This window comes from Petromyzon marinus, chromosome 22 (assembly GCF_048934315.1).
Source record: "Petromyzon marinus isolate PM22_M1 ecotype Great Lakes invasive population chromosome 22, UKy_Petmar_22M1.pri1.0, whole genome shotgun sequence".
Classification (NCBI taxonomy): Eukaryota; Metazoa; Chordata; class Hyperoartia; order Petromyzontiformes; family Petromyzontidae; genus Petromyzon; species Petromyzon marinus.
In genome coordinates this window covers 16096342-16121382 of record NC_133688.1, presented here as the reverse complement: position 1 = coordinate 16121382, position 25041 = coordinate 16096342, and the positions used below count along the sequence as shown (strand labels likewise).

Genomic DNA, 25041 nt, shown 5'->3' with positions numbered 1-25041 from the left:
TATATGCTATGCTGTTCTATCCATGTGTATAAATATTACATTCAGAAATCATATATGTAACAAGGATGAGCAGAACAAAGCACAGAAGTCTTTATTCGTGAACGTACCGGCAGTGCTCACACCTGTAAACACGCACCGCTCCACCACCTCTTCACCTGTGTACATTTTTATCAATGGATGCCCACTGTGAATTCAGTTGGACACGAGTTGCAGGAAACCTGACACCCGCAGGATCCGGCAATTTCATGAAGTCTTACGTTAGTTTAATTGACGGGTAAATTCATTATACAAGTGCAGTCGATCCCAACAAATTTAAATCTAAGGTACAGAGAAAGCAATTACATGAACATCACACCCAGCCACATTAGAATGAATTGCACACCTTTATATACAGCATTAATTTACAGATCACTTTTAGCACTGCACCCGTGAGCTTAGAAAAATAAAATCAACATATAATGCTCTCTTTGAACTCATCTTATTCTTTTAAACCATCTGGCACAGACTCAATTATATAATTTGACATTTCGCAGCTGTGGGATTATAAATTGTAATCAAGTATAGTATATACAGTGAATGTTACTTGTGAAACACGATGTGCTGTCAGTTCAGGACATCAAAGCCATATTGAATGACATCCTCCCGAGCTCAGAATGATGCACCCACTTAACATTTCTGCATAATTGCTCTCCCTTCCCCTGCACAGAAGTTCGCCAATGTTAATTTGCTCATTAGTTTATGTCGCTAAAAGTGTTAATCAATCCATGATATTGACATAGATCGATTGTAGAGAGGCAAGGGGTTATTTTTAGGTTTGTATTGGGCTGGGGTCGGCAACCTGCGGCTTCGGTGCAGCATGCGGCCTATTTAAGGACTGCCTCGTGAACGTCATTTATTAAGGAGATCACCGTCTCGTATACACAAGCATTGCCGGCTCTTGAGATTGAGGAAATTTGACCGAATTTGAAAAAAAATATCTCCTCTTGTTGTTTTGGTTGCGGACTCCTGGTATAGGGTTAAATTTTTGTTTTATGATTGTTCAGGACTGATCGCTGTAAACCATTGCCTTGGCACATCATGCAAGGCGTATGCATTACGCTTCCTACAGGTTGTTATTATTAGTTGCACGCAATTAAGGGTTTAAAACCTCGCTGGCTATAATCAAGCGTGGCTCAAATGTACGCAGAAAAATCATTGCGTCTGAAATTTAACGCTCGTTGCTCGGCTGCAAAGCTGCCAGTTCCAAATTCGGCACGACATCGCACCTCATCACCACCAATGAAAAGCTGTCACAGGGCTACCACAATAAAAGACGACTTGTGACAACAAAAGACATTTCCGTTACATTTCACGCGGTGCTGCGATATCCGTCGCTGCAGGTATTACGTTGGCTGAAATGACATTTGGGAACACGCAAACAGAATGGCAATCGAGTCGAGATATCGATCTCAATTGCCTCCACTGTAGCATGCACAAAAATGACCGAAAAATATTTACACCCAAACACATAGTGTTCATATATGCCTGGTCGACTTTCGGAAAGTTTGCCATTGCACAATGCCTCGGGTTCTCTTGTGCTACCAACGCGTTCAGTTTGAACTCGGCAAAGTGCAACAGGCATGGGCCACGGTGGTGTCTCTTTGCAGGCTGCATGAACGATTGCATCTAGCAATTATGGGCACTGTAATACAAGCCCAATGGGAAGTGATCAAAACTTTGGCTGAAAGGTGCTGGGCAGGCTTGGGGAAGGAAAAAAACCCAAGCTGGATTATTCTTGCCCGATGGATTTTCTTATAATTTACAGAAAGTGTTGGATTTGAAACTCAAGTGCCCATGTGCAATCACAGAACATAGGCGTTTTTTTGCCCGTAAAAAATTAAGTAAACAGAAATAAACTGGCCAACAACCACTCCCAAAATTAACTAGACACCTTGACATTGACATTAAAAGGATTTCAGTAAGAATTTTGATTCATTGTCAAGTAATAAAAAATATTCATGTACCGTAAGCTAACATCATGACTCCATTCCACCCACATGGAGTAACCGGTTCAGGGTTAATAGAGCACTCCGGCATGCTAATGTGCCCATATGTATACATCTATGAAAGTGGTGAGTGAGGAATCACTATTTGAAGACATTTGGGTATTGTATGCATGGCCCTTTGTCAATCCACTGCTGGATGATGGTCCTCCTGTGTTGTCAAGAGTGGTGGGGGCTGTTTGACCATACCTCACCACCATTATCAGTGTGGTTTGAAGGCAGGGAGCATATCTGTGGGAGCATAGAAGTACAGCGCAACAATCGATTTTGCTGTGCTACTCACTGTGTAGCCTGGCAGACCTACAAAAACTTGTTTGTGCATGGTGTTCACCTATCCAAATAATATCCGGGCTCAAACCTGCCTAGCTTCTAAGATCGGATGAGAATGGGCACATTTCAGGTGAGAAAGTTCACATGGCAAGGGGTGAAGCGGTAACACAGTGGTTTACGCATTACTGTATAAACCTGACGATTTGAGTCAGATTCCTGGCCACAGTAGCGAGTGAGATCTTAACAGGTCCTGGGCACCCTCCCCATCACTTGACTAACCAGCACGGCGAGGTTATGTTAAACAACGCCCATGATCAACATGCCTCGAGCAGCCCTTTGTGCAGTAGTACATTTACAAATTGCTGTAAATTATGGACCATCTAAAAACCAACATGGTTTAATATTCACAAACTGGAAGAAATAAGTGCCTTACAGGTACGATGTACACTCATAAATCAAGCGAAACTGGTAATGGGCAATGAATAACATTCTCACCATAAATTAAAGAAGCTAACACTTTCAGTAGTGTTATTACATTCACAGTACTGGAGATGATTAGCATTAATTTACATTTACCCCTCTGTGATAAAATAGAAATGACACCAAAGCTGTGGTTATTTCCCTCTTCTAATGGAGCATATTATTTGTATTATTACATTTAGGAATTAACACTCTTTAGGCAAAACATCAGATTCTACTGTTAAATCAGCACCCCAGCTTAAATGGATAAAATTGGAGCAATATTGATATGGCTACACAATACATTCCCAATCGAGAATCCTCAATGCACCACAGCATTCACCAGTGCTCCATCCACTCAATACAAGACATGGGGATTCTGAAAACCCGATGACAACGACACGTGAGACATTGGTGCCACAAATGGGCACCACAGAGTGGATGGGTGGGTGGTTGGGTGGTTCGGGTGTGCGGGCAGATTGGTGGCCCCACCGGCCCACAGGAGGAGCCGTCCCACTGCTCCGCCTCAGCCCTCCGTGCGGATAGGGAAGGCGTGCGCCTCGGTGTTGAACACATGCTTGTCGGGCGAGAGTAGCGCTTTGTTGTCGGAGAAGAGCAGGAAGAAGTACTTGAGCGTCTCGCCAAGGAAGAAGCTCTCCATCTTGTCGCGGGGCTCCGGGTTGGAGGGGCTCCGCACGTTGTTTATGGAGGAGTAGCCGCCCGTGGCGACCTGTAAACATTAAACACGCCGGCGCCCCTCGTTTATACATTTGGGGCGTAAGCAAGCACTTGGTAAATGCGAGGCATCTTAAACAAAATAACCCTCCACTGATTTGGCTGGGTGGCTCAGGATTCAAGAGCAGTGAGCCGGCACTGCTGAGATCCTGACTGCAATTTGGGTTTAACCTACTCGTGAATCAACTGGGCTCTCAAGTGTAGCACGTTGATGGTCACAGTTCAGTCAACGATGACCGCACATTTAATTGTTTTTTTTCACTTCGTTTGCCAAAATCCCAGTTCTGAGAATCAGAGAAAATAATTGGTTTGACTGCTATATAACAAACATCTCTCCATTTAAAAGTGAGCACCCTCGTGTGAATATCTAAAAAAAGTAGTTTTGTGATCTGGATTCCATTCTCCAACACAGGGTGATGCACTGGTCTATCAGAGTTCTAAATGAATGCTTAGTCTCAGGACGTGATGCTGATGGCATCAATTAAATACATTTTAAACCAAAAAATATACGTTTAAAAAATTGTCCTCCAATTAGCAACATGGGAAATATTCTTCAGATGTGAAAATGGTTAAGCAGAGTATTCATCCTTCGGAATTTTTTTTATACTCATTAGGATTAATGTCCATGTTCATAATAGAAAAATCCCAGCTCAGCACATCGTTACTAGTCCCAGCCTTTACAAAGATACAAACTATACACATTGCTACAATTGCATTTGTATTCAATGCATTAAGCAACTGTGGCCTACATACACAGTTATGCCAATGTACATATTTATTAATGAATGGAGCATGGCTTATTTACACCAGCTTTTATTGAATGAAACAGTTTACATACACCAATGTACACTGTATCAACAGTGGTTAATTGACAGCCCCACAATGACTATCCAACTCGCCCAGCCTCCTTGGAAACACCATCACGTGTAATTAGTGTTTGGAAGTGAGAGAAGTCTGGCGTAACAGTGACGACAATCTGCGTGGCAACATGACAACACAATTAGAGCTTGCCGTGCTGCGGCACTCTTGCACTGCCACAGTGACTCAGAAGCAAACAGGCATGGTGACTGGTACGAGAGGAAACGTGCATTTAGAGAATTTGGCAAGCCACTTCAATGAGCTATCATTTGGGCCACATCACTTCTGAAAAAAAAGCTATATCGCTCAGTGAGCCGTAACTGCCAAAATGAAAAGTTTAGTTTGTAGTTTAGATTGAGGTAAGCAAGTAATGGGAGACTTTTACGAGGGGCGGTAAGTGACCGGTCTTTGACGTTATCTGCTCTGGCAAGTTCTCCAAACGTGGCGAAACAAGCTGGGTTCGCTGTCACCCCACTCCCACACTCCCACACCACCTCTTCTCCCCACCAACCCCCGACCCCCAACTTAACCTTTTCCACATTTGTGTGCGCTGGGGCCCGTCGAGTACAGCGGCTGTTGACTCTCCGCGCTCTCGGGCCTGCCCCAGCCTGTCCCCTCGCCCCCCACAAAACATGTGCACTCGCGTCTGCGTGGCAGACAAACCTTGATGTGCGCCGCAATAGCGGGTTAAAGAGCAACTTCTCATCCACTCCGTGCGGCTCTTAGCTCCTAAACATTAATATGATTTCACTGTTGTCTTGCAAGAGCCACCGTTAAAAAACAATTCAAACAATCGTATCTCTACCCGCAGTGCTGCCTGCCTGCTGGCAGGTTGTTTTTAACCTCACAGCACTCATAAAATGATGTTACCGTGTGAGTCAAGCAACCAACTAACCTCTTGCAACATCCTTTGTTATGTATAAGTGTGGTGCTGTAAGTCAATGTTCTATCATGCTATGCTGGCATGGTTTGCATTGCTTACTTAATGTGTAAATCTGAATAAATTTTATTTAATGATTTCTGAGCTGGTATTCTTGGGTCTTTCGGTAAAGTCACGTAGATAGGTTCAAAGAAAATAAAAAATATATATATATATTTGAACCTAACTACGTGACTTTACCGAAAGATCCAAGAATATAAATTAGTGCAGTCACGAAAGCTTTAAGTTCTGAGCTGGTATAAACATTAGTGAGAGTTGCAATTATTTTTTGGCTTAAGGCAAATAGAATGAATTCTTTATCAACTCCAGTTATCTTGCTGAGTCTCAAAACACATTTTAGGCGAGTCCTGCGTTGGGATGCTTGGCCAACTATAATCAAGGTTTCAGTGAGAGGAAAACACAGTGCCTGGAGAAACCCCACATATGATGGGAAAACTCCATAGAGTCGCTTGGCAACCTACTAGTTGCACTGCCTCTTTGGGACCTCAGAAAAAGTGTATCAACAGAGACTGATGACAGTGAGCAATTATTAGTGAACGTGTACTTGAGCACGGACAGGGAGTGATCGCCACAGATGGTTGGGGGAAAGGAGTTCAAGACAATGTGGGCAGCAGCAGAGAATAAGCGACCTCCCACCGAGTGAAGGTTGAACGGAGGCTTCGATAGAAAGTTTCGTTTACTGGAGCAGCGAGTCCGTGGAGGGCAGCAGAGTAAACTAAACTATTTTTTTTATTTTACCAGGTAAGGCCCACTGGGCTATATAGCTCTTTTTCAGAATCAACCTGGCCACAAATGATAGCGCAATAAAATGGCTCATCATGTGCACATTTATACTAGCCAAATACTATAAACGCATGTTTCTGCAAACACCAAATATACAGACGTCAGGGTCGGGATCGAAACCACGACCTCCTGTATACCAAGCAAGGTAGTTAACATCTCACCACCATGGCACCCCTCATGTAAGACGTGAGGATGTTTGTAATGTGCACTCATTGAGGACTGTGTGAATGCTGAGCCATCTGAGTACGTACCCGTGTGTATCTCTGGAAGCTCTGGAAGATCTCCCATCCCCAGTCCTGGTACTTGACTTTGTCGGTGAAGCGATGGAGGTAGAAGAGGCTCTCCACCGTCTCAGGTCTCAGCAGGTTGTGCCTATCAGCAGGCTGTAAGCACACAACATCCACTATGGTGCTTGTACCAGGCTAGGTGCAGTTTGATGCCAAATTAAGTGGCAAAGGCTCACTGGCAGGAAGGAGGTCAAGATACACAACTTGTGTATGTTCTCATTGTGTGTGTGCACTCCCATGCATATAACCTGAACAAACTGTTAGGCCATGCTGTGAGCATGCACCTATTTATGCCTGCGTGGCACACAAGGGAGAGCTGTGTATAGCACTACGCTAGACCGGCATTGTCTTCAGGGTAATAATAATGGTTACACACTGCACCACATACTAATTTAAAGCCGAGTTAACCTAGAGGAGGCCAAGGACTGGTTAAGATATCACTGCGATGACGTTAGCCATGGTTGGGAACTGAACTTTGTTCTCCAAGTTCGTAGCACAGTGCGCTATCCACTACGCCCCCTCCGCTCTTCATCCATACACGTGCTCACATGCACACACACGACAGCATGCTACGCATAACTCACTCTTGACAGGAAGGGTTATAAGGTGCACATCTGTGTTTATTTTAAGCTTTAAGAGCTTGGATTGTATACTCATGTCCTGCAGGGAATGTGCCTCGATCGGCCAGTTACAGCATGCGTTGAGAGAATTTTCCCTCCTCTTGCTGTGAACATTATCTGTGAGTGCTGAGCATTATGAAGTGTTTGTCAGAGTCCATTAGTTATGGTTTTGAATGAGTGCTATGTGCCTTGATAGCATACGATGGTGCTGTGACTTTGCCGACAAGATCAGCGCAGCACTCCCACTCACATGAGACTCTGCAGATCATGGAATTTATCTCGATTCATTTCTTTTAGGTTTAAGTTTATTTTTGGCAGAATGGTGATAACTTCACACAGTTTCACTAATTTCTCTTTTACCTGATTAAAAGTATAATATGCCTCTAAAAAAATGTACACTTGAGTCTTATGAATATCCTCTCAATGCAGTTGTACTTTCTTTATCGGAAGGAGCAATTCCAACGCAATAGATGACTGATGGGATGGCGTGCAAGCTTATGCATGTGTGTGTATTCAGGAGCAAACATGCATGTATGAAACTGAATGTGTGGGGTGTGTGTGAATGTGCATTAGCATGTATGAGTAGGTAAATAGGCTTATGCACGCGTATAAGTGTGTGCTCATGCCTGTGTGCGTAAGTATCTTGCATGAGCGTGCGTGTCTATGCGTAGATGTGTGTGAATCTCCCAGGAGCATTTATATTCCTGTGTGGCTATGACTGCGTCTATGAAAACAAGTGTGAAAATGTGCATGTATGTGTGGAGACAAAGGCGTGGTGTTGGGCACCCACCCCCTCGTTTGCCGTGCCGGCCTTCATAGGCGCTACTCGCTAACAGCACTTGCATCAACAGTCTGTTAAGGCTATACGGGGATCTTTGTCTTTGTACGTGTGCATATGTGTGAGCACGTTCTCAACCGACCTTGACTTCGATGTCGTGCGTACTGCCCGCCTGCATGTTGAAGTGGCTGATCTCGGGGCTGAGGCCAGTCTCCATCTGCTGGTACATCTGGTAGCAGGTCTCTAGCAGCTTTTCAGCCAGCTCCATGTGCGAGGGGTCCAGCCCGTGCCGAGCTCCGAGCGCTAGCGTCCCCGGCAGAAAGCAAACCAGGTGGTCCTACGAAAGTGGGAGTAGAGAGGGAGGGGGGGAGGCTCAAACAAATTCAAAGGTGCCTCGTTCAGCCTTATATACTCTGTTTGGCCCAGTGATGTTGTACATGTACAGCTTTTTTTTCCACCATTAAGCAAACCTGCTTTAACACTCAACCTTCAACCCTGTTTAGCCTCTGTGATCTAACGAGATCAGCGCGGCAGGCTACGTACGGTGTGAAAGAAGTTCAACGTACATACATATATCAGGAGCATTGGGAGATATTTTGGTGGAGGCGAACATATGCTCGTTTTTAAAACACAGCAGCCTTAGCGGTGGGCAATCAAGGCAGGATAGTGAAGATAAGGGAGGCGCGATGCACTCACCATCTTCGGCTTGAGAGCCCCACTGATGAGCTCCCCAATGAACGTCAGGTGGTTGGGCTGCGACGTCCCCAGCAGGTGCTTCTGCATCCCACTCATAGCCTCCAAGTAGCTGTTAAGTAAGCTGCACCAAGAAAACAGCGGTGCACGCGCAGAAACTCATCAAGACCCAGTGAACGAAGCAATGCTAAATCGTTGAGTTTCAGAATTTCCCCCACGGGAGCCGTGTTCAGGCTGCCAAAAAAAGAAAAAAATGTCCGCTCCAAATTCCGGGAAAGATAAATGTTGTCCGTTTTTTTTTAATGATTGTGGGCTAATAGATGTTTACAGCCCAATTTACATTGGATTTGCATTAACCGTGTGCCTTGAGTGATGGCCCCGCGGCAAACACCCAGTACGCGCGCGCACACACTCACTGCTTCTCGCGCTTGCCTCCCTGCAGCCACTGCTTGAGCAGGTATTCATAGTAGCTGTCGGCGCGCGCCCCCATCGTGTAGACGCCGGAGCGGGAGAACTGCCCCGAGTGCGTGTTGATGAACATGGGCACGAGGCCGTCCAGCTTCCCGCTCAGCCCCAGCACGTGATGCGTCACCGCGTCTGCCGCGCCCTGCATGCCGCCGCATTCCGACAGAGGGCGCTGTCGTTAAGCAGGCTACTTACCGGTTACCTTTATCCTATTTTTTCCTGTGACCAAACCGATAAAAAATGTGCCCGATCTCGTCAAACCTCGGAAGATAGCCAGGGGTTGAGCCCGCACATTGCTTAGATAGGCGACCACCGTACACAACAGGTGTTAAAGGCTGCTGCGGCGCTATGTTCCCAGCAGGGAACAGTGCAGCAAATGCCATTGTTGAGTTATACTATGCTACAATGTTTACGCTCTACACCTTCACCAACCCACACTGACCAGCATGAAATATCATGGTCAAAAAAACAACCTGTGACCCACGAGGTGTGGGGAAGTGCTCATCCAGCAGGGGATTGACAATACACATGAACATTACCATTCATGGCACTTCATATTAACTTGAAAATAACATATTTCTTGGTTCTTTCGGTAAAGTCACAAAGATAGAAAATACAATTATTATAAATGATTAATTTTATTTATATTTTCTATCTACGTGACTTTACCGAAAGAACCAAGAACATGAATTCCTGCAGTCACGAAAGTTTTAAGTGGAAAATAACAGCCTATTATTAACTACTGCTGCTGACAGTGCTCTGTAACGTGAGCGCCAAGTGCAGTCAAAGAGAGGCCCAGCAACGGTCAAACCTCTCGCACCTCCGAATGGCACGGTTGGCTACGTACGGCGCGAAAGAAGTTAAACGTACGTACGTACGAAAACACAAACCTTGTACTTGGGGTCGCCAGTGAGGTGGCTGAGCTCGCGGAACTCCAGCTGGATACTCGTCACCTCAGCCACGGAGCTGTCGGACGTCCACTTGGGGGGGTGCGCTTGACCCGTCCCCAGGTTCACATCCGAGTAGGGCACCTTGGAGGGCGTGTTGAATGCCGGCATTAGCCGGTTTCCCAGGTCGACCTGCCAAATGGCATGAGGACGATAGGTTTTGAGCAAATAATTCTGATCAGCTTCTATCCCCAATTATGCTATCGGTGTCATGCGACGAGACGAAGAATCCTTTCGGGTCTCTCACAGGGCACAGCGACCCCCTTGTGTTCGAGAGAGGCCCACGGAAGTGGATTCACAGAGCTACCTCTGAGCACGCGACATATGGGACCACAAGGGGCAGCAATTTCCAGCTAGCCCTGCCACTGAAAGTAATGTTCGTTGCATGTTAGGAGGATGATGCACTGACTGCACATTGTTTATTTGGACGTTTATTTTTTGTGTACTTGCTGTATCAGCAGTGGGCGATGGAGCGTTGCATGTGGTCCTACAATAACGTCCATTCTTGTCTTAAAATAAATGTACTTCCCTCTCCCAATAATGTGAAAAGGGTGCTTTTGCAATCCTGTTACGATGCAAAAAAAATGTCCACTCAGAATTCTGACCAAAAGTAGTGCACCACCTCATATCAGAGAACATCCCTGGAAGATGTCACAGAACTACATCTAGTACTTTAACCACACTCAGAGTACATGTTTTAGATTTTTCGCAAAGTTTGTTTGTTGATTGTTAATCAAATTCATTTTTTTTTAATTCTCCGAGATTAAATATATTTAAGTAAAAAAAGACTCGATGGTATTTTTTACCACCTCTAACATATTATTTCTTGTCTGTTGTCTCAAGTGTACAACTTTCTTGCTCTATTATTATTGAAAATGTTAAATCAGTAAATAATTTGTATCTAATTTGCATACACCATAGCTGATGCATTCTCAAGTAATGGAATTATGCATATATTGTGAGCAAAAGAATACAAGTTGGTGGCTAAATTGATGCGTCACACAAGTCCCACCATCTTCAGATGCAGCTGCATTAAGATGCTACGCAAGTCCTGCTTGTGTTGTATATCGTCACAGGCCTAGTACCACAGCCCTGCGAGCCAACCAGCCACCTCGGACTCACAGCCTTGTCGAGGAAGAGTTTATCTCCCGTGAGGTGGAAGGTGCCCAGCAGTCCCCCCATGATGCGGATCGTCGACTCAAACAGGTTCACGTCCACGTTCTTGGCGAAGTTCAGCTTGGTGCTCACCCACTGCCGCGCCTCCTCAAACTCTGCCGCACACAATATCGCGTCGAGCGTCAACCCAGCGCCTGGATGGTGCAAATGTACACTGCATGTCATAGGAATGCATCAAAGACAAAGATCCCCCTGTAAAGCCATTTGACAAGACTGTTGGGGCAAGTGTTGTTAGCGAGCAACTATAAAGGCCAACGGGGCACCCGAGGGGGTGGGGTGGCCAGCACCACGTCCAGCCACTTTGTCTCCCTAGTGGCCATGTGTACACACCGCAGTAGGCACTCATTTGAGGCCGAGTCGACCTCGGGGAGGCCCAAGACCGGTTCAGATAACCGTCACTGGTGTTGGTGGCCTTGAGCGGGAATCGAACTCGTGCCACCAGGTTCATAGCACAGCGTGCTAACCGCTGCATTACCGCTGACCATAGAAATGCATCACCAACACGTTCACAAACACATGCAACACGTCCGTGCGATATAAACTATAAGGGCAGTGCTTGACACTCGTGGTGGAGGTGAAGTAAGCAGGACGAGTGGCAAGCGGCCGTCCTGCATGCGTGTCTCCGCCCACCGTTCTCGAGGCCCATGATCCACATGGTGTCGAGCGCGTCCAGGATGGTAAGGCCCAGGCCGAACCACTCGCTGAAGGAGTGCGACAAGGGCTTCAGCTCGTCGTGGCCCCATGCAAACTCACGGTAGCCTCGCCACGCGTGCAGGAACGCCTCCACCACCGCCTGCTGGCGCGGGTTCAGGCTGTGGACTGAACACAACCAAAGATTCACGAGACTGGCAAAGGCCTTGGCCACGTTAAAGTGTATGCGTGTCGTTTTACTTGTTTACTGCCAAATGCTGGGCATGACGTCGTTTAAACCTGTGTGTAAAGTACAGCCCGTGGGTTGGTAACAGTCCTACAGCTCGTGGGTTGGTAACAGTCCACGGTATGGTTAAGACCGCCCTGTGAGCTTCAGGGGTATGTGACCGTTTATCTAACAACTCTGCGGGTTTTTTGTTGCTAACAGGCTAGCACGCCCACTTTTGTTCACAAACGTGACATATCCACAGATGCGTCATCACGTTCATAAATAGTCTTGTCTGCCAATGAGACATTTGTAAACGCGGCATCAAATTCGTGAAGTTTCCAAGTGATTCTCTCCACCTGTGCAGAGCTAGGAGGTTCCCTAATTTGGTACGAGCTCAAAAAAACTTGCACACGCCTAGCCTAAACAATATTGGCTAAATGATCAATCGATTCAAATAATTCTTATGCTCATGATACAAGCATCGAATTGTGCATGTAAGAATCAAATGCTGTTTTGTAATTTGTTTGTGCGAAACCGTGCAGCCACCATACTACACACGACTGAAGTGCAATAAAGCATCGAATCATGAATAAAATCGTGACCCCAAATTGAGACAACTCATAAAATCTTGGAGGGGAGCAACCGCTACTTCTCTACTGCACAATGAATCCGTCCGTACACGTGCAATTTGTCTTGTTCTGCGAAAAGCCAATTCGTGGGTTTAAAAAAGTGGGACAGAGTATTGGTGCCACTATATCTTAATTTCTTTCTGCAACTGAGGCTTTTCATTCAAAAGAAAAATTCAGCACAGTCAAAAGTTGAATAGAGTACCACTCGCTGTCACGCTTACCCTTATTAGGTTCCTGATTGGCGACTGCACCATGCAAATTGGATTCATCCTTCCCGTCAGCGACGATCAATTTTGAAGAATTCACTCCCAAACCATGATCCCTGCAAGGGCAATGCAAGGAAAGTTCTAAACAGTAAGCCGATACAGTACTTTGGCTCGCAGCGTCTGTAGTGTGGGCATGAAGTTGAGCTCAACAATTAGACTCTAGCGACCAATATTCAACTTTCACTTTCAATTATTTGGATGTCAATGTAAAAGTGAATTATATAATACATTTCAAATCATAATATAATTTAACCAAGAAAACCACACGAGCTATACCATTTATTAAGAGGGTCCACTCTTGGGAGATTTAAAGCATTTATAGGAGGGGATATCAATTAAATGGGATCAGGAACCCATTTGCAGTACTGCTATCTCCTGGCCAACTCTCAGGCCAATGAGTGTAGGAGTTTCAGAAATCTACATGATCCACCAACCCAATATTGCCAAATCACTGCATTACAGGCATGGGTCACCACTTAGGAGGTCCATACACAAATTGTTTAAAAGCAAATAACTGATATGAAAATAAATGTTCACTTAATTTATGTAAAAAAATGTAAAAATTATTCTTTCAATTCATATTTTGAAATTTAGGGGCCACGTGGGATCTTCTCTGGAACGTTAAAAGACATTAAAGATCTTAAGGAAAGTGAATGGACTTGGGCATAAAAAATCACGACAATAGACGAGGGCTGATCGCTGAGACCAGTGACGCAATGGGAGCCAAAGTAGAGGATGGGCCCAAAAGCTACGACCACCTCAGAGATGGAGCAATGAGATCAGCTGATGTACAGGAGCAAGATTGATTGTGGCATCGCAGGACTGTGAGGGATAGCATCAGCGTGGGGAGGCCTTCAGCAAGCAGGCGACAGACCGTGCCTCATTGTGATGATGAATGTGCACAATGTGGGATAGCATTTTCACTAGATTGGAACAAAACAGTTATTGTTGGTGTTGGCAGGTGGTGTTAATGACAAGCAATAGCACTAGACCTGGCTTCCAAGGGCTTGGCAACCTGGCCCTGCTTTAGAACAGGTGGGCCCCTCCGCAAAGGCTTCTTGGGTTTCTGCTCAAATGGGCGCGCATACAAACACACACACAAGTTTGCCACCGTAAAGTCAACGTGCACTTTGCAAAACTAATACCCGTGCACCCCAAAGCGCTGAAATAGCACTGTTATGATTAGAGAGACAGAGGCTGCCTTGAAGGCCATATAAAAACAGCATACCTTCAAAACTTGGCACAGCAATTGTTAATTTTGCTTAGGATTACCTTGGACCACCATATCAAGTGTGAGCATTCACTCTCCTTATGTAAGCATTGGATTCAGGCTACCAGCACAAAAAGCAACACTTGAACATTTTAGAGACAGCCTTATCATAAGTTAAACAACTTGCTGATGACTTAATGACAAGTGCTCACTGTGCTCTTTATGAACATGAGTTACTGTGATATATGTATGGCCTCTTGCCAATCCATTTCTGGATGAGTCCTAATCATGGGGGTTATTTTAATGTATATCACCATTCTGGTCAGTGCGGGTTGGTGAAGGCAGGGAGCACAGACGTAGAAGCCACCGATGTACAATACAACCCCAAGTAGCCTTACAGCCCCCATGACAACATGTTTGCGCATGGTGATCACCCATCCAAGCACTAATCCAGGATGAATCCTGCAATGCCTTTGAGATCTGAGGCGATCGGGTGCATTCCACATGCTAGGCTGTGTGCTGGTATCAAACTTAATTCTGTCATGCAGATCATAAGGACAAACTTTGCTTAAGAAAGTGACCATTTTACCCGACTGGCAATTCCCACATACTGGTCTGCAAAATGAATGGTGAAATTCTCAGAGACTGCATGATTTACCGGGTTAAGTTCCTGGGCGACCTGGCGTTGCGGATTTCTGTCAGGATCAGCATCGGGAACGTGTGGCTTCAAAGTGCGAACCTCCAAGACATAGCGATGGGATTCTCCTGCCATGCAGACGTGTAACAAGTCAGCAGCATCTCACAGCACGAATAAGAAGCCAGGGCAAACTGTGGCAGTGTGCATTTCTGCTCAGAAGCCACACCGAATGATGTCAAACCAAAGTCACAATCCGTATCGAGTACAGATGAAGGGGTCACTGCCATGAGTGAACATTGCGGATTTTCGTGAACAGAAACGACCGCATGGTTGTGAGCATCCAAGGCATTTATTGTCCAAAATGGTCTCATTGTTAACCGGTTGGGATTGTTTTGCTTTGAAGGGCTCCGCTAGTCTTGGCTCATACACTCAGCGCGCTGGCATGCCTTGTTTGTTTTTAAAGGGTGCAAATCGTGCGGTGCTATTTTTATTTTCAATGCTGGCCCCGGGATTTACGACACGCACAGTGACTTGTTGGGGCCATGGCCAGGATCGCGTTGAACGTTATACCAACTCGTGCACAGCCATGAGTGTACGCGTACTTATTCAAGTTATCATTACCGTGTGTCATAACATTAATGTAAATGGCTACACTATGTCCCAAGTATGTGATGTGGTTTTTGGTGATTGCGTAAAAATATAGCAAATTCAGATATAAATTGAAAGCTGCACACCCGAAGCTCAAAATGTGAACAGCATGCGGGGCAATGCTCAATTATTGTGAGCGGTTTCTAAAATCTGTACAGAATCGTCATGTGCCAGAGAAAAAAAAAGAGCTACACGAGGACACTAAATCCCTGGTTTAGCCAAATATTTTAAGAACTGTAAACTATAATTTCTGAACAGCATGGCACAAACAGGCTAACAAGCGTGGTCAGCTTCCATTTGTAAAGTGGCAATGGATTTATTGTCCATGCAGGCAACTGTACCCTGTAGGTGGTAAGCAGCGAAGGCAGTTCCCAGCACAATGAAGAGGAAGAGAAGGATGCTCCGCTGCAGTCGAGATAAGCGCTTCCACCTCTGTAGCAAGAACATATTTTCACAACAGCAATGTGACACAAACACAGCACAGCCCAGCGCTGCACAATCCCCTTACCGAGACTCCAAAGTGCACCGTCTGGTGCTTTCAAGGAAAGTGAAAAACACTCGTAAATAATTAAAGGGAGGCAGGATTCAACATGGGAAGAGCACGTGCGACTGCCAGAAATGCGCTCTCTCTTCAGAATCCGAAATACATTCTCATACCATTTGATAGAACCATTTAATGATTCAAACCTACCCCAGCAGCCATTCAACGAACTGTTGTGATTTGGGGTGTCTAAATTAAAGAATGAGCTTTTTGACGATTTTGTCGTGTGCCCCAAATAGTTGCAGGGATCATGTGAACCAATTACATACAAAATACAATTATTGTCATTTACAGCCCTCTGTCAACTCACTTATGAAGGCATTCCCACACCGTGTTGGTCATGTGGCTTGTTTGACCACACGGGTCAAGAGTATGTTGGTAAATTAAGGGTCCAGGACCAGTTCGGGTATTGCTCATCACTGATGTTAACTATGCCAGGAATCAAACTCAGGACGCCAGGTTAACAGTGCAGTACGTTACCACTGCGCCACCACTCCAGCCATATAGGAATAAAAAAAATAACGCTCGATCCATGCTTGTAGTCTGCATTTGGAAAAAAAAGGTTTACTTTTACACAGGTGACCATTGTAAAACGGATGTTTCGTTTCCATGTGTTCTCACCGAGTAAAGTAATGTCAATAATTAAGTCACTCATTTTAAATTAATGAAGTGATGCATCCTCATAGCCTTAATTTGCATACAATTACAACACCATTAACGTACAATTACAACACCATTAATGCATGATGGGGACAATCTGTCTGAAGAGTGGCCAAACAGGATATTTCGCCTCCATTTATTTGGTATAGCCCTGTGAGCACAGAATGGGAACACCCCACTCATAGAAGGTAGCTGGATATAATTACTGCCAAACAACAAGTTGTGAAAATCCTTGGGTGTGTACCTTAACACACAGTCTTCTTGTCCTTCTTATTCGTGACGTGTGTAGAGTATTGTGAATGTGTAACCGCGCTGGCAGCTGAGAGCAATGGGAGCAGGAGGTTAGGAAACATATGCGTGTCTTTGGTGCAGCTGTGAAGTAAAGGCAGCGCTGAGTCACTGTGACGTGCGTCCTTGGCTTCCTGCTCTGTTACCCAAACGTGTTGATGGATGAGAACAAAAACATACTATGGAACAGTGTGAACTTATTTCCTTAAGGACAATTGAAATGTGATTTTCGTGTTTATTTTAATAGTGCACAGTGATAACGGAAGGCAAGGAGAAGAGGCAGGCAATTGAACAAGCCATGCGTGTATGACATCAATTGTGCCGCGCCAAAGACAAATATCGCCTGTAGAGCCTTTAACAGACTATTGGGGCAAGTGCTGTTCGTGAGCACCTATTAAGGCAGGAACCGCACACGAGGGGGTGGTGTGGCCAGAACCATACCTGGCCGCCTTTGTCTCTCTAATGCTGATCTTTATACCACACTAGGTACTAAATTCAGGGTGTATTGACCTATGGGGAAGCTCAAAACCGGTTTAAATATCACTCACCACTTGTGTTAGCCGTGGCCAATAATCGAATAAGGCCGCTGGGTCCGCAGTGAGCGAACCACGACATCACTGCTCCCCACATTTACCAGGCCATGGTTTACATCAGCGGCGAGTGTTATCTAAACAAGTTCTGGGCTTCCCTCCCTTAAACACTGGGGAGACAAAGGCAGCCGGGCGTAGCGCTGACCGCACACCACACTTCTGGAGCACCGAGCCAGTCTGGTTAGATGCTCGGTCACCACTGGGGAGACAAATATGCCCAGGCCTGGTGCTGGCCACACAAACCCCGCTGAGTGCTATACCAGCCTTGCAAAGATAGTTGCCAAGAGCACTTGCCCCCAACAGTGTGTTAAAGTTCAACACGTAGTAGGCTTTCACGACCAATATCATCCATAATAGAGGTTTCGGGGGGTGAGATCGCGTTAATATGTAAATGTGTCGTTAAACCCGCCACCACCTGACACAGCCAACTAGTAAGGGTTGTCACATAAACAGAACGCCGGTGTGCTGGAGAGCCAAGCCACGACATTTACAATCTGAGTACGACGTTGGGTCAGTAATTACAACTAGTTGTAACAACACATTTATATATTTACGCGATCTAACCCAGAAAAAACCCACTATTATAGTGTGTTAAAGACGACACGGGCGGGGGGGACGGGTCTATATGATGCTACACGCACCACCAATACTCAACCACCAGGGGTCATCCTCTCTGTCCACCGAGTGTGTGGCCAGCCAATGGAAGCGGTGCTCACTGCGTGTCACTCGAGTGAGCAAGTCGCACTGTCAGTGGACGAATACAACTGACGGTGTGGGCCGTCCGTATTGGTTGGGGATTTGAATGGGCGTGGAGGTGGTTGTGGTGCGTCGTGAGCAGCCACGGCCATCTGATTGGCTAGCAGGTGGAGTTGTCACTTCGCGAATTCCGTCGTCAGATGGCAGCACCGAGTAAGCACGTGCATGTGACGGGCAAGGCAGCACAGGCCGCCAAAGAATTTGAGTCTGTAAATGTAAATGCATCAGAATATTTATTTAGACTGGAGAAATCCGATGAGCTGCGAAGCTATTTTTCACAGATGCCCAGGAGGCGTGTCACGATGCATCGGATCATCAATTAAAGCCGATTATTAAGCTCGTGACAAATGCATTTCGTTGTGACAATTTTTTTGAAAATACAATTTGAAGGAAAATATCTGCAAATGATGAGCAAAGTTTACATTTAGGGAAAGCGAGCAAACAAAACTATGCAAATCAGACAGAAAAAATAAAAATATCGAGCAGACAGGAGAAAAACATAAAATCAACTGATACATGCTGAGTAATTACATTATTCTAAATGCTATCAGATTTTTGTATAGTATTTGGATATTGTGGAGGTCGTGGGTTCGAACAAGACCCAGACGCTTACATATTTGGAGTTTGCGTGTCTCTATCCCCGTGGTTGCTTGGATTGTTCTCCGGCTCCTTCGGGTTTTCCCTCCACATTAATAAACATGCGTTTAGAGTATTTGGTTACTATACATTTCCACGTGATAAGCCACTGCGTTGAGCGAGAATTTGTTGCCAGATCGCTTCTGAAAAAGAGCTATAGCTCAGTGGGCATTATAGTTAAGTTTAAATCTCATTTTATAGTGTATCCATATTTTAAATTGTAATACATTTTTGTATTGATATTTCTACATCTGATTAAACTGTATCACGATTGTTTTGCTTTGTTTTCATTCAGGCCTACAATTCACTTTTGGTCCCATTGGACTTGCGTGAAAAAAAGGTAACATTTAATTTTGCCTGCTATTATAAGATGCAATGATATACAGCACTGTAATATTAATTGAATCTAAAAAATTAAGGCCAGAATAATTCATTGATAAGCTGCAACCACATTGATTAAGTCATTCAGCTAGTTTCAAAGTTAATTTTGTTGAACCAGGATATAACTCAAAAGACAAAGATAGTCTCAGTTGCAAGAATGACACTGGGTCATCAACAAGCAAAGCATAGCAATGAAGCAAATAGAAAATCAAAACAAAAAGTGTATTACACTGAGATATAGAAAATATTGCACGCAAAAGAAATCTGTTTTAAGTAATACATTCCCAGTTGCCTGTTGGCTTGGGCAGATTGTTTTTTCAACTGATTAGAGTACAATTCCAAAAATTAAGTTACACAAACATTGAAGAGGTATAGGGTGACTATTATACTAATATGTTAACAGACAAATATAACTGTAAACTGCAAGTGAAGTTATCGTAAAGATTCGAGAGATTAGCATCAAATTGTAATCTATATGGGACAGTAACCAAGGAAACATTTGAATCAACGGAATTCAAGGTGTTTGGGGAGTTAACAGAGAATGAGTGATAATCATGAGTTTTTTCTCCTTGGAGTGTCTAACATTGAGGATTTTGGACCTGTATAAACACTTTGGAAAAGGAACGAGTTAAGTGTGTATGCGTTAAAGATTAACTTGGCCCAGTGAATCTCCCTCTCAGTTGATCCAAAGAGGTTTTAGAGGTTGATTTGTATATGATGTCAACAGTCTAGGAGAGGCAGAGGTAGCAGCTGTCACGTGTTTCCATGTAGAAGAGGAATAACAGGATATGTTTCTATTCAAATGTTTGATGAGGTATGAAGTTGACATAAGAATTGAGCCAGATGTAAAGATAATTGTGTATAAGGAAACATGTAAAATTGTTGCACTGCAGAGAGTGGGTTATGGCCAAGGTTCAATCGCCCCAAGCTGCAGTAGAGAAATTTTAAAAAATGTTGTCTCGTGTAACACATCAACTAGGCTGTCCATGGATGAACCTAACAAAAGAATAGCGTATTTCACATATAGCATGTAAGCCTTAGAGACTTAATGCAAATATGCACGATAAAGCTGAAAAAATACAAACAGGTGATCAGATGACCGAGCTGGCATCAGAGAACTTGGTGTAAAATTCAGGCAAGACATTGTGATTTAACCAGGCTTTCAAGTACAGTGAGTTATGGTTTCAGCCTGGTAACCAATGACGACACCAAAAAAAACAAACCCATAACATTGCATTTGGTTCTGCAATTAAATCGGCAAATTTCCAGCTCCGAAATTGATAAAATTTTTATTTAACTGTGTAAAAAAAAGGTTGCTTGATGGGATCTTAGAAGTGGTTCTGGTATTCACTTCCACGGGAATAACGTAAAGGTCTGCACCACTCCACGAGAGTTCCGCATCGGTACTGTCTCTAGACATGATATCGATAGGGGCAATGAGGATAAATAAGTGGGACAAGATTTGAAAAAAACTAATATTATTCAATACAGATTCCACTGCAAGGTAAATAATGTAGAATTTTTAATTTACATTGGGATCCACGTGTAGCTTGCGTAGAAATTACATTTACTTAATCTTGATTTGAAGCTTTCGTGACTGCAGGAATCCATACTCTTTGGTTCTTTCGGTAAAGTCAAGGCTCTGCACCATGGAGCCCAATGCATATCCGACCAGGACGACATAGCCAGTGAACTCAAGCACGTATACCAAACTCTTAAGGCTAATGGTTACTCCGACTACACAATCCGCAATGCTATCACTCCAACCATGAAGAAGGACCCTCTTGAGGAGCCATTCAAAACCATCACTTTACCCTACATTGCGGGGATCACAAAAAAGATCTCCAAAATCTTGAATAAACACAAGATCCAGGTCCGATTCAACACATTACATAAAATCCGTGATCTGGTTCTGTCTGTACAAGATGTGATTCCGGACATACAGTACCCTGGCGTCTACAAACTAAATTGCCTCTGTGGAAGTAGTTACATTGGAGAAACCAAACGACATGTCTCGGACCGCATCCGTGAACACAAAGCAGACCTAAAACACGGTAGGACCAAAACCTCGGCCGTGGCAGATCACTGTTATAATTCAGTAGGCTCACATGACATTGACTTCTCCAAGACAGAGGTTCTCTGCAAGTCATCTGGCTACCATGAGAGATTCGTTCATGAGGCTATCCACATATACAAACACAGAGACAATTTCAACCGAGAAGATGGATTCTGGCTTAGCAATCATTGGATGGATTTGATAAACCATTTCGGGTCTTAATTGATTGATCACGCTTAAGGTGGCTTTCAGACCGCATCCATTATTTTCGTCTCCCCCCTCCTCTTTTCCGAACATAGATAGACTCGTCCATCTGAACAAACTGTCAAATCGCTCTCCGTGGTGCCAACGTTAAAAAAACGCCACTTTTTTTCAAATGTTTCTTGCTGTGGTTTTCACACCTGATGATGATTGCTTGTGTTGCAGTCGAAACGTCGTGAAAATTGTATTGTTTTATATTTTTATTATTTTGTTTCCGTTCTCCGTGACTTTACCGAAAGAACCAAGAATATAAAGTCAAGTAGTTAGAAATAAAATAAAACAAATCACAACGTTTCGATTGCAACACAAGCTATTTTTTTACTGTGGTTTTCCTAGCTGATGATTGTGTTGCAATTGAAACGTCGTGATTTGTTTTATTTTATTTCTAACTACGTGACTTTACCGAAAGAACATTTACTTAATTAACTTACTTAACCACAGCTTGCCAAACACCAGCCATTGCAGCCCAATATTAACCTATTTTTTTCTTTACAATCTTCTAATTTCATATGCAGATTTATCTATTACACATGACAGCAGCTGATGACTGGTAAAAAGGCAAAACTGGACAGTGATGAGTTATAAGGACTGGGATTTGGAAAGCCATACTTTACAAACACATTGCAACTCAATGTTACGTTGGCATACAGAGGTGTACGTGGATCGTTGCATCTGAGGTGGTCCATGATGGAAAGCCTGGATGCAAATCCACTGCCAAATGAGGGACTATCTATGCCGTGTGGATTTCTGGGGGTTATATGACCACACTTTATGCTGATCAATGCAAGGTCGAAGGCAGGGTGAAAATCATTTGGAGCATTTTAATTCAAAATTGGTTTGCTGCACCGCCCTGTGCTGCCCAACACACAACACTGCCGCCCTATGACAACCTATTTGTGCACAGTGATTAACAAGCACTATCCAGGCTCCAAGCCTGCTTAGGTTCCAAGATGTAATTATATTGGGCATATTCCAGGCATTTAGTCGTAAAGCAAGCACCACCTTTTTTCAGTGCACCTTTAATGCCACGATGGGCACGAGAGGACCCATGCGCCTGGGCTTACCCGCCAGCACGACTGACTGCGAGGCGCCTTGGCGTTGCTGTAGCCACCATCCAAAGTGACGGATATGAAGTCTCGCCGCTGTGGGTTGTACATGGCTGTGGTGCTCTGCTCTGCGAGTGGGCTGCTACGGGACCCCGGCACTCATCTCCGCTGCGGGGCTTTCTTCTTTCACCATCGGTCGCTGTTCACGCCGGATTCCCATTCACCCTAAAGTGGGGGAGAAAGGCAACGTTGCAGTGGTGAATCCAGTCCAGATGTTCCCATGTGTTTTGCCCATTTGACATGCACATGGATAAGATATCTTTAGGTCTACCTTGAAAATAAAGACGTAGAAAGTCTCAATGGGCTTCCACACGCATTAATTAATGACTATGGCCTGAATTTGGACTTTTCATGAGCTGTAGTAGCTGCCTTCGCTGGAACGATCATTTGTGGCCAGGTCGCTTCTGAAAAATAAGTAATACCTCAGTGGGCTTTGCCATGTAGCAAGGGGGTGGTTTAATTTGATTTGTATGTGTTTGGGTGATTTATTTTTTAACCTTTCTTGTACTTTGCACGACTATAATGTTTTTGTACTGTTTGTTGTTGTAGAGTTCTTACCCGCCCGTAATGGAAATCTGCGAAAAAGAGATTCACAGCTCATCGGATTCCTCCACTGTAAATACATTCTGATAACATCTCTACTCTGTACCCCACAGAAGCCTTGTGCAATGGAAAAAGCGACATTATAAATATATGTACACGACAGAGCAGGTGTCTGTGGCATGAATGGGTGTCCAGTGCCCATGTGCCACGTAGTACAGATCACACGATGCCCAATTAAAACAAACTTGACAGCTATAACGTAAATTTTGATTTAAAGCTTTCGTGACTGCAGGGATTCATATTCTTGGTCCTTTCGGTAAAGTCACGTAGAAGGGAATTAATAAAATAAATATATATATTGTTTCCCTTCTACGTGACTTTACCGAAAGAACCAAGAATATATAGCTATAACGTAGTTTAATTGTATGCAGCACAAATAACTCGTCCTGTTATTACTCGTGTTATCTGTCCACCGACAGGTCCTCTGGCTCATGTTCATATGATTCTGTATGATTTCATGTCACCTTTGAAACTACAAAAATTATAGTACTACATACTATACGCTTCTTGAGTCATCGCTAGCTACACAATTAGTTAAAGCTGGCTTTCCATTGCTTTATTTTACACTGGTGATCCCACAACCGCATACATGGATGAAGATTTTACCTCGATTAACAAGCAAAAAAAATAACACAATACAGTGCAAGTAACAGATTAGTCCAAATTCATTGAATCAAAGGCCACACGAAGACAACCCCCCAGAAAACAATCTTATCTAACGCTGCAGATAACGATCTGTGTTCCACATTAAGACAACAGTATAAAAGCGTTCTTGACGAGGAAATAAAATAATCTTCATGTCACGATCAGGAGCCTGAATTACCAGCGCTTTAGTGCAGTCATTTCCTTTATTTACAATGGCTATTTTCTTTGGTTCTATTCGGTAAAGTCACGTAGGTTAAAAAAAATCAAAAAAATCACGACGTTTCGGCCACAACACAAAGCGGCCTTCATCAGTGAAGGGACCAGGCTGTCTCTGTTCCCTTCACCTGATGAAGGCCGCTTCTGTTGTGTCCGAAACGTCGTGATTTTTGTTGTTTTATTTTTTAACCTACGTGACTTTACCGAATAGAACCAAAGAGTATGGGATCATTGCAGTCACGAAAGCTTCAAATCTAGAATGTCTATTTTATCATCGTCGTCTGCAATCTCCTGAAGACGGAGGGGGGCACGGATCGTTGTTGATAACTTCGCCCCGCCTGAGTTCGATTCCCAAGCCAGGTGTAAACATCATCGCGGCGAATGAAATCTGAACTGATAAGCATGGTAAAGTATGAACGGCTGATGAGTGATTTATCACTATCAGTACAACCCGTACCCGCATGCATTCCGACAAATTAAGACATTTTACATCGCGTTCATCTTCGACACGTTCTCATAATATCTCCCAACTACATTGCGCGATCGTCATTATCACGACGTAAAAGCAATCACGATATTACAGACGAGACAATACCATGTTATCCGTACATGAGATAACGAATGGCCGATACATTACCCATCACCGCATATCGTTATCGCTGCAGGTTGCTTCTGCTTCGACGGTCACTTTAAACCCAAACACACACGGGGAGCCGAACCAACAAACGCCCACAACACTCACCCGACACACGGCCCATGCAGCAGCAGCAACAACAACAAACACGACTGACAGCCCGATTAACTACTAACGGATCCGCCCTATCTCACCGATCGGTGATTTAATTGATTGCGCGTCGCGGTGATCCGAGCCGATCGCGCTGAGCGGCGGTGCTTTGACGGCGCGCACGCCGCAGGGAAACATCGGCCACGTTCGTCAGCCCCTCGGTTCACTCCGGGTGACTTGAAGCCACTGGGAGGGAGCGGTCCCACGGCGCGGCCA

At 44.4% G+C, this 25041-nt stretch overlaps 1 protein-coding gene across 3 annotated transcripts; it reads right to left on the bottom strand.

The window, feature by feature from the left end:
• Positions 1 to 68: 68 nt before the first annotated feature.
• MAN1B1 (mannosidase alpha class 1B member 1) lies at positions 69 to 25041 on the bottom strand. Of its 3 annotated transcripts, none has more exons than XM_032958860.2 (14): positions 24784 to 25041; positions 22536 to 22742; positions 15644 to 15734; positions 14676 to 14782; positions 13800 to 13873; positions 12763 to 12863; positions 11684 to 11872; positions 11000 to 11148; positions 9821 to 10009; positions 8882 to 9072; positions 8469 to 8589; positions 7915 to 8109; positions 6339 to 6470; positions 69 to 3501 (listed from the first exon to the last, which is right to left on the bottom strand). In XM_032958860.2, exons 2-14 carry the CDS (start codon positions 22626 to 22628, stop codon positions 3298 to 3300), a joined length of 1836 nt encoding a protein of 611 aa, XP_032814751.1. In that variant the 5' UTR covers positions 22629 to 22742; positions 24784 to 25041; the 3' UTR covers positions 69 to 3297. The 3 variants fall into 3 exon arrangements, with proteins under 3 accessions (XP_032814751.1, XP_032814752.1, XP_032814753.1); XM_032958861.2 differs by having other exon boundaries at positions 24870 to 25041; XM_032958862.2 differs by lacking the exon at positions 24784 to 25041 and adding an exon at positions 24679 to 24762.

Coding starts and splice junctions, on each gene's coding strand:
- MAN1B1 (XM_032958860.2), bottom strand. CDS start 22,628: ATGTACAACCCACAGCGGCGAGACTTCATATCCGTCACTTTGGATGGT. Junction 11,873..12,762: donor CAATCAGGAACCTAATAAGG/GTAAGCGTGACA, acceptor GGTTGTGTTCAG/TCCACAGCCTGAACCCGCGC. Junction 6,471..7,914: donor CGCACGACATCGAAGTCAAG/GTCGGTTGAGAA, acceptor GTGTGCTTACAG/CCTGCTGATAGGCACAACCT.